Source organism: Nelumbo lutea, chromosome 1, assembly GCF_056320005.1.
Source record: "Nelumbo lutea isolate HS-2025 chromosome 1, American lotus-T2T, whole genome shotgun sequence".
In the NCBI taxonomy this organism is placed as follows: domain Eukaryota; kingdom Viridiplantae; phylum Streptophyta; class Magnoliopsida; order Proteales; family Nelumbonaceae; genus Nelumbo; species Nelumbo lutea.
Window position 1 is genome coordinate 88,198,422 of NC_142684.1, and position 8,115 is coordinate 88,206,536.

Genomic DNA, 8,115 nt, shown 5'->3' on the forward strand with positions numbered 1-8,115 from the left:
AAATGCCGAATTGGGGTATTTATGTATTGTGGTTCGTATACATAAATGTATTTGTTTGACTTTAACATGTAAAAAAAGTAATGATTATCAAATCAAAAATGCATTTTTTGACATTTTTGTACTATGAAAAGAGAGCAATGTTGTACCTATTTTTTGGATACAATTGTATATTCTTTTGATAATCAAAGTTAAGGTATTTGAGCATAAGGTAGTTGGAGCATTTAATGATGGGGCCCATACTTAGCACCGATTTCAAGCAAACAAGATGAGTGCAAAAGCGGTTTAAAATCTGAACTGTGTTTGCATTTTGAACCAAAAAGAGGGTAAATATGTGTGTACATATTTGCATTTGTATTGCAACCAAGCGCAGCCTAAGGCTCGATTTGAAAACAATACAAATATAAATATGTAGACCTGGCAAAAAGTTGACCCAACCTAACCCAAAAAAACAAGGTTAGGGTCTCATATTTAGCTACCTGAAAGTGAGAATGACCCGACTTGACCCAACCCGAAAAAATTGGGTTGGGTCATAGGTCAACCCGTTGACCCGATTGTCAAGTCTAATTGGGACTATTTATGCATTGTTTGAAGTTTTCACTCTTTAATTTTTTCTATTTAGTCTTTACTCTTTAAATTGTTAAATGTTCAAGTTTTTTTTAGTTTATATTTGGAATTTTAAGGTTAATTCTTTTAACTTTGGCATTTTTCATGTAGTTTTTCTTTGTTTTTTTTTTTAATTTCATTTTTTTTGGATGACCCGAATTGACCCATGGATCAACCCTAACCCGAACATTTAGGGTTAGGGTTTAGCATTTGACAGCCCAACCCAAAAATCAACCCGACCCAAAGCAACACATAGGGGGTCATAACCCGACCCGAACTCGACACACACAACCCAATTGCCCTATCTACAAATATATACTATGCAAATACAAGGTTTAGAAGTACAAAATATAAGGTTTTGCATTGTACATATTTGTATTTGTACTCTTCCCAAACTGAACCTTTATACAAATAAAAGTATGTGCAATATTCAATTTAGAAAGAATCCAAGTACAAATATATATAAAATAATATTTTTTATTATATATATATAATACAAGATTTTGCACTCCAGATATTTACATTTGTACTCCTTCCAAACTTTAAGTCCACGGCTTAATTTGAGAAAAGTGCAAATACAAATACAAGTTTGGACATTACAATGTAAAACATTGTATATCGGATTTCAAAACCTTATATTTGCACCGAATATATCTAGACATATACATCTGTAATATGAGAGATGTGATTTAGAAAATTTAAGCTAAAAGGGTAAAATGTCTAATAACAAAACCAAGGGGTTCAAAATCCAACTGACATCGCTCCCTTACTAAGATCCATGACTTATCGGAGTAGTTTGTATTTCGTTTACAGTATAAATACAAAATTTTCACTCTACAAATTTATATTTTTACCACACCGTCAGTTTGGAATGAGTATAAATACAAATATCTATAATATAAACATATAGAAAATATAAGGTTTTACACTTCACATATTTGTATTTGTAAACGTATACAGCCTCAGAAAGGATCCAGAATTGAATTGCACCCTTGATTGCACCGCAAGCGCGAAGTTTGTTTTGATCCGAAAACAGGAATTTTTTGTCTCCTTGCTCGAGTTGTGTCCTCCATCCTTTCAAACGGATTAGATGATATCGCCTCCTAGGTGGGGCTCATTGGTAGGTGATATAATACGGTAGTGTGAGCATCACCTAATCTTAGCCTAGAGAAAAGTTTACTAGTCTAGTCTAGCATTCCTACCAATCAGCGTCGTTCTCTCACTCCCAATAACCCATGAATTAAAAAGGAAAGAGAGGCCCCGGGGAAAACTTTGGGATTTTGGGAAGGGAGAGAGATCGAACGAGGAAAACCCTACCGTTTTTTTGTCTTTTCTTAGGGCTTCGTTTATCTTTCAGAGTTTGGTGGATTAGGGTTAGGGTTACGTTTTCTTTGCTTATCCATGGAGACGACAGGAACGACGACGACGACAAATACACAGCAGCAGGTCAGTGCGAAACCGGGGATGAGGAAACCTGTGTTTACGAAGGTTGACCAGCTGAAGCCCGGGACCAGTGGTCATACCCTCACGGTCAAGGTCGTGAGTTCGAAGACCGTGTTGCAGAAGGGCCGAGCGGCGTCTCAGCACCTTCGCCACACTCGCATCGCCGAATGCCTTGTCGGTGATGAGACCGGCACGATTGTCTTCACTGCTCGTAACGACCAAGGTATAACCCTTTTTATCATCGAGTTTCTTTAATAATCGTTTTGGCCACCCTTTTACGCCTTGAATCAATTGACTTGCTTTTTCTTCTCTTTCTGTTTTTTTTTTTTTTTGGCTACATGGATTCTGAAATTTATGTGCTTGTTCAGAAATTGCACTTTTTGTCTCCATAAATTGTGCGCTGATTCTGGTTCCCAGGCTTTCCATGCATATTGAAATCCAGAATATGTTTCAACTTTCAAGTGAGGGCAGCCCTCGATCGCATTCTCTGATGCTAATCTTGTAATCCCTCTTATAATATGTTAGTACCTAGTAGTTAGTAATGAAGGTGAGGAGGCTCTATTTTAGTATTTGATATTTCAAGTTATGCCCTATATTTGGAGTTATTGGTAGTTCAATATCGAGACATCCATTATCCCAAAATAATAATGGTAGTTAGAGGACCGTTTCACGAGGAACCGTGCAATAATAGCCACAATTCAGAACATGGGGAAGCATTCACGGCGGAAAAGATGTTTTTTCTTTGAGCTGTGTCAGGTGCTGTTTTGGGGCCTCTACATAGTCGGTGGCATCGAACGCCAGGCGGTGGCAGAATACTAAAGTCTAAAGTGCATTCTGTGCACATTCAGAAATTTCTGTAGGCTCTTCACGGGCAACTACATGTTCACTTTGTGGACTCCTCACACGTGGTGCATTATTGATAACAATGCGTAGTCTCAGTATTGTATGCCAGTGACCAATTACTAACTACTAGGTAGTTATGTTAATTCATATCAATCAAAATATACATTACCTGTTCAAGAAAAAAATTCTTATCAATCAAACTAGAGGGAATATGGTGCAGGTCTAACTGTTTACCATCATTTTGGGAACCAGGGTTTAACATGTACTAAAATGACTTCAGCAATACTTGGATGTTGAGTTGCAGTGGCAAGAATTTGAGGGATAATTATAAGCATCTTCAAGGCGTAGGACTCCAGGGTAATTTTGTTTTTTTTTTTTCTTTTTTGCTTTGATCTTTTACCAAACATAGTTTTCAAGGTGTCAAGGCAAGGCTAGGTGACGGGTCGCCTAGGCAAAAGATTTTTTTTTTATGTAAAACCATATATCTTAGGGTAGTTCAGTAGGTTCTATAACCATCTTTCCTTTAATTACCCATAATTTTCATAAGAGAAGTATAAATTTCATGTTTAAGTCTAGAAAATCAACATTTTATGAGAAGAAAAATGTCAAAGGAAAGAAAATTCAAAAAATATTGGGGCTGAACCCCTACTTTTGTTATAGGAAAAGAAGAAAAGAAAAGGTGGAAGAAGAAAATGTGTTGATTAGACAAAATTTTAAGTTCTTCCCTTGCTTATTGTTTCAGGTTTTGAAATCTTTGAGGGTTCAATCAAGGATCAAAATTTTGATACGGTACGCCCTGTATCTGGTGTATTGTATTGTATCTTTGTGGTCCTGGTACACCTATCTATAGGTGTTTTCAGGGACATATACATATATATATATATATATATATATATATAAATGAAATTGAAAACCAAAGAAATAAAAAAAAAGGTGGAGTATCGTTATAAGTACTGATACACAGGGGTGTATCAATACTTTGAACCATGGGTTCAATGCAACACTTAGCAATGTTTGTGTTGATTAAACCCTAACAAATAAGAAAATAATAAAAAATTAGTATGTACACATAAAATGAATATTCTAGTTTAACAGTGTCTATTTTATAATTATCATATCAAAAAATTAAAAATATAAAAGCATTTTATAACATAGTGCACAAAACTGCTTGGTGACTGGGCGAGGCGACATGTAGGTGTCGCCTTGACAACTATGTTATCAAAGATCAATGACTCCACCAGCTAAAGTAAGGGAAGTATGTTAAAGGCTAGAGAATGGGGATGGTGGAAATTGCATAGTTTGAAATGACTTATTTCTCATTCTCTAGTGAAAATATGACACTAGGCTAGAGAATGTAGATGCATCCCTAGAAAGTGTTGATTGGAAGATGTCTCTTTTATTTTTAGTTGAAACAAAATAGTTGAGACTTGGAATACTGTTTTATGATGGTTATGTTATTGCTTTGATGCATGCCAATGTTTATTGATATCTATAGGGATTCGTACTCATTTATCCTAGTAAGAGATTCAGAGATTGGTAACACTTCACAATTATTTGCGTTGGTATTGTCTAAGATCCGCAGTGCAAGCAGGTGAAATATGGCTATAACGTATAGCATCTTGTTACACACGAGAAACATGTATAACATCTTATAATGATTTATCCATTGGGATTGTAAAACCTCTCTTTTAGGAAAATTGAACCAAGCATTCCATTCAGAGATTGGTAACACTTTACAATTATTTGCGCTGGTATTGTCTAAGATCAGCAGTGCAAGCAGGTGAAATATGGCTATAATGTATAGCATCTTAGAATGATTTATCCATTGGGATTGTAAAACCTCTCTTTTAGGAAAATTGAACCAAGCATTACATTTTTCCAAATAAAGCCACTTGGACATTTTTATACTAAAGTATTGACAATTAGAAGATAGAAGATGACTCGTTTTTTCTGTGCCCACTAGTTGGTATAAGAAACACCCTGTTTGATGATGTAACGAGGAAGTTCATCTCTCAGACCATCCATACTGTTTTACTTGGTACTTGATAAAATATTACATTGTTTTCATGTAGATGAGGTCTTTGCGTGTGCTCCTTCCCAAATATATGGGTTAAATTAGGGTTTTATGTCCATAGACTGGTCTTTGCGTGTGCTCCTTCCCAGTATATGAGTGCTCCAACTGCATGACGAAGAAAGCACTAAAAGATATTTCAATTCATGTCTCGTCTTTAAATCTATTTTTTTTCTACAAAATATGGAGATAACACTCATCTACTGGGTTTGCTCGCTGATTTTTCAAGTGTTATGAAATTTCGACAATTATGTGGTTTTATAAAAAAAACACGATAGGTGAAATTTTATAAGTGTATGATTGTTTACCCTACTTTTGACCCGTGTATCAATAGTTGCATTACTCTACCATGTAGTTACTTAATCAGCAGTTAAGTATAATTACATATTTTGTGGTTCACCAAATTTATTTAATACAACTGATATATGAGCTAGCTAACCGACATTTACGCATGCTTCATGTATGATGCATCACATGACCTTATCTGTTAATATCCTTCTCATTTAAAGAGACATTGTTATCCAATTGTGGAAATGCGCCTTTAACTATTAAATGGGTTGTGGTATATGATTAATTCTGCTGTTTCCTTGAAAATCGCCAGCACGCTGGTCTTGGTGACATGTGAGATCCAATTTTTTTTTCATACAATTCCTCATTTGCAATGATAAATTCTTACAGTGTCCAAATGTATATGGTAAAACAGCAAAGAAAGCGTGTTTGTTGCGTAGGAGTCACGTCATAAGAAATCACCAGGAGGGGTTCCTGGGTATTGATAACATATTTGTTGCATAAAACGATTTATGCACCGATTTTGCTTCCTTTGGTTTATAATTTACTGCCATTGTACCGTGCAGGATTTTGCTTTGTTGGGAACCTGAAGGGTTCATTTGTTATTTTGGTGATTAAATGAATTCATTGTGGAAAACGGTGTTGCTCAGTCTTGTATATGGTGATTAGTGAGGGATTTTGTTATCTTTTAAAAGCTTTGTTATTGTGAATTTCTTGTGATGATATGAAGAATGCTTTGTAAAATTGTTTTGGTAATGATGGGTTTTCTGTTTATTGGCAGTTGACTCGATGAAGCCAGGTGCCACCGTAAACCTGCGTAATGCTAAGATTGACATGTTCAAGGGGTCTATGAGGTTGGCAGTAGACAAATGGGGCCGCGTGGAGGTTACTGAACCTGCTAAATTTGTGGTTAAAGAAGATAACAATCTGTCTCTAGTAGAGTATGAACTAGTGAATGTTGTGGAGGAGTGACTGGGCTCTTTGCAGTTAATATTTTGATACCCAAGGAAGCCTTTCGAAAAGTTTCCCAAAGCCCAGATGGTTTGTCTTGTTCTTGTTCTGTGGTCATGAGCAGATCAAGTTGGGATACGGATCTTACTGAAATCGGACGATATTTATCCCTTTTTTAATATTATATATTGATGAACTGAGTATTTTAGTGCCTGATGGATACCTGGTTGGATGTAAAATAAAAATAGGGATCTTCAGTTCTTCACTTGTTGCTTCCCCCTTAAAAGGAACTTATACTATATACTGAAAGTTACATGAGGGTATGAGTGAGTTATAGTGTAACTTAAATTGGCCCTTCGGTTATATTGCTTCCCCCTTGTGCGCATTTAGAGCCCAGCCCATTTTGGTGGAAGAGGAAACATGTATTGTTAATAATAATAATAATAATAATAATATTCTTGTTTCTTTCTTTAAAAAAGATAAAGAAAATTGGCATAGATATATACCAAAAATATTCATTTTCCGTTTTCCAATGTTTCTTGGGTTTATCGCAACAAACATAATATGATTTTTTAATATGAAATATTAAAACGTGTTCTTAAGTATATGGTGTTATCAATGTATTTATTTTTATAATGTGATTCTTATATTATTGTTATTTATTTAATGTATTTTTGTAGGATTTTGTTGAGATTTTTACATGGATCTGTTTTCATTTTTTGGTTAGCAAGAGATTCATTAAATGAGAACAAAATAATACCAAACCTAATCTTTTTTATTTTTTTGGTAAAAAGCACTTGTATTCAAGGTTCAAAATATTGATATGCCTGCAGGGGTGTATCGGGTTATATCAATACTCTTTTTTTTTACTTTTTTATTGTTTTTTGAAAACCGGTTTAGGGTGGCTGGTTTAAGGCTCCTTCACCCTCTAAACCGGTTTGAACCTTGATAATCCACTGTAGGGGCATATCTGAGAAGTCCCATAATGATACGTATCGGCTGATATACAAAACCAATAAAAGATCGAGAAACAAACAAAACAAGAAAAAGATTCATTAAATAAGAACAAAATAATACCAAACCTACTCTTTTTTTTTATCAATATTGTTTTTTTTTTTTTTACTTTTTTATTGTTTTTTGAAAACTGATTTAGGGGGGTCGTTTTAATGCTCCTCTACCCTCTAAACCGGTTTGAACCCTGATACATCCACTGTAGGGGCGTATCTGAGAGGTCCCATAATGATACGTATCAGCTAATATACAAAACCAATAAAGGATCGAGAAACAAACAAAACAAGAAAAAGAAATAACTACTCAGACCATCCAAGTCTAAACTACTGTTGTTTATGTGTGTCTAAACTACTCAGACCATCCAAGTCTAAACTACCGTTGTTTATGTGTGTCTACACTACTAGATGGATGGATCTAATGTTGTTTATGTGTGTCTCTACCGTCTAAACTACTAAAACACACATAATTCCGTTTGAAAACACAGGGGCCTAATGAAGGAAGTTATTGAATTGAAACTTTGCTATTCGTTTTTAAATTATTTTGAATTGTTACCTGAAATTAAATGTTTGTTGCTTGAAACTTGAGAGTCAAACAATCTATGAAAGGAACATTTGGTTTGCATTTTGAATCTTTCAAATGTTTAGACAATGACATGGTTTGGTTAGTGCTAGTTAATTGGATTAAGATGAAAATGGAAATGGATTAATGGAACTGGAATTGAGGAGGTGGAACAAGAAGCTTAGGAGACCCTTCAAGTTCCATATGTGGGTTACTCATGATGATTGTCCTAGGTAGGAGTGTAAACGGATCAAATTCAAATCGGATCAGGTAATATGTGAATTCGAATCCGATTAAATATTTGAATATTTGATTCAATTTGAATTCAATTAATTAATTATTTTAGA

The 8,115-nt window shown here is 34.8% G+C and overlaps 1 protein-coding gene and 1 long non-coding RNA gene across 2 annotated transcripts; both read left to right on the forward strand.

The window, feature by feature from the left end:
• Positions 1–1,877: 1,877 nt before the first annotated feature.
• Positions 1,878–6,464, forward strand: LOC148875975 (uncharacterized protein At4g28440-like). The gene is made up of 2 exons (XM_088965849.1): positions 1,878–2,269; positions 6,030–6,464. The coding sequence occupies exons 1-2, from the start codon at positions 2,005–2,007 to the stop codon at positions 6,218–6,220; spliced, it is 456 nt and encodes a 151-aa protein (XP_088821975.1). The 5' UTR covers positions 1,878–2,004; the 3' UTR covers positions 6,221–6,464.
• LOC148875976 (uncharacterized) lies at positions 2,516–5,909 on the forward strand. Its single transcript, XR_016105423.1, has 3 exons — positions 2,516–3,019; positions 3,142–3,246; positions 5,815–5,909. It is a non-coding gene; the product is annotated as an uncharacterized LOC148875976 (long non-coding RNA).
• Positions 6,465–8,115: the final 1,651 nt, after the last annotated feature.

Bases quoted from the DNA above. Each gene is read 5' to 3' on its own strand.
- LOC148875975 (XM_088965849.1), top strand. From the start codon at position 2,005: ATGGAGACGACAGGAACGACGACGACGACAAATACACAGCAGCAGGTC. The intron at 2,270-6,029 runs GTATAACCCTTT...GTTTATTGGCAG, and splicing joins CACTGCTCGTAACGACCAAG to TTGACTCGATGAAGCCAGGT.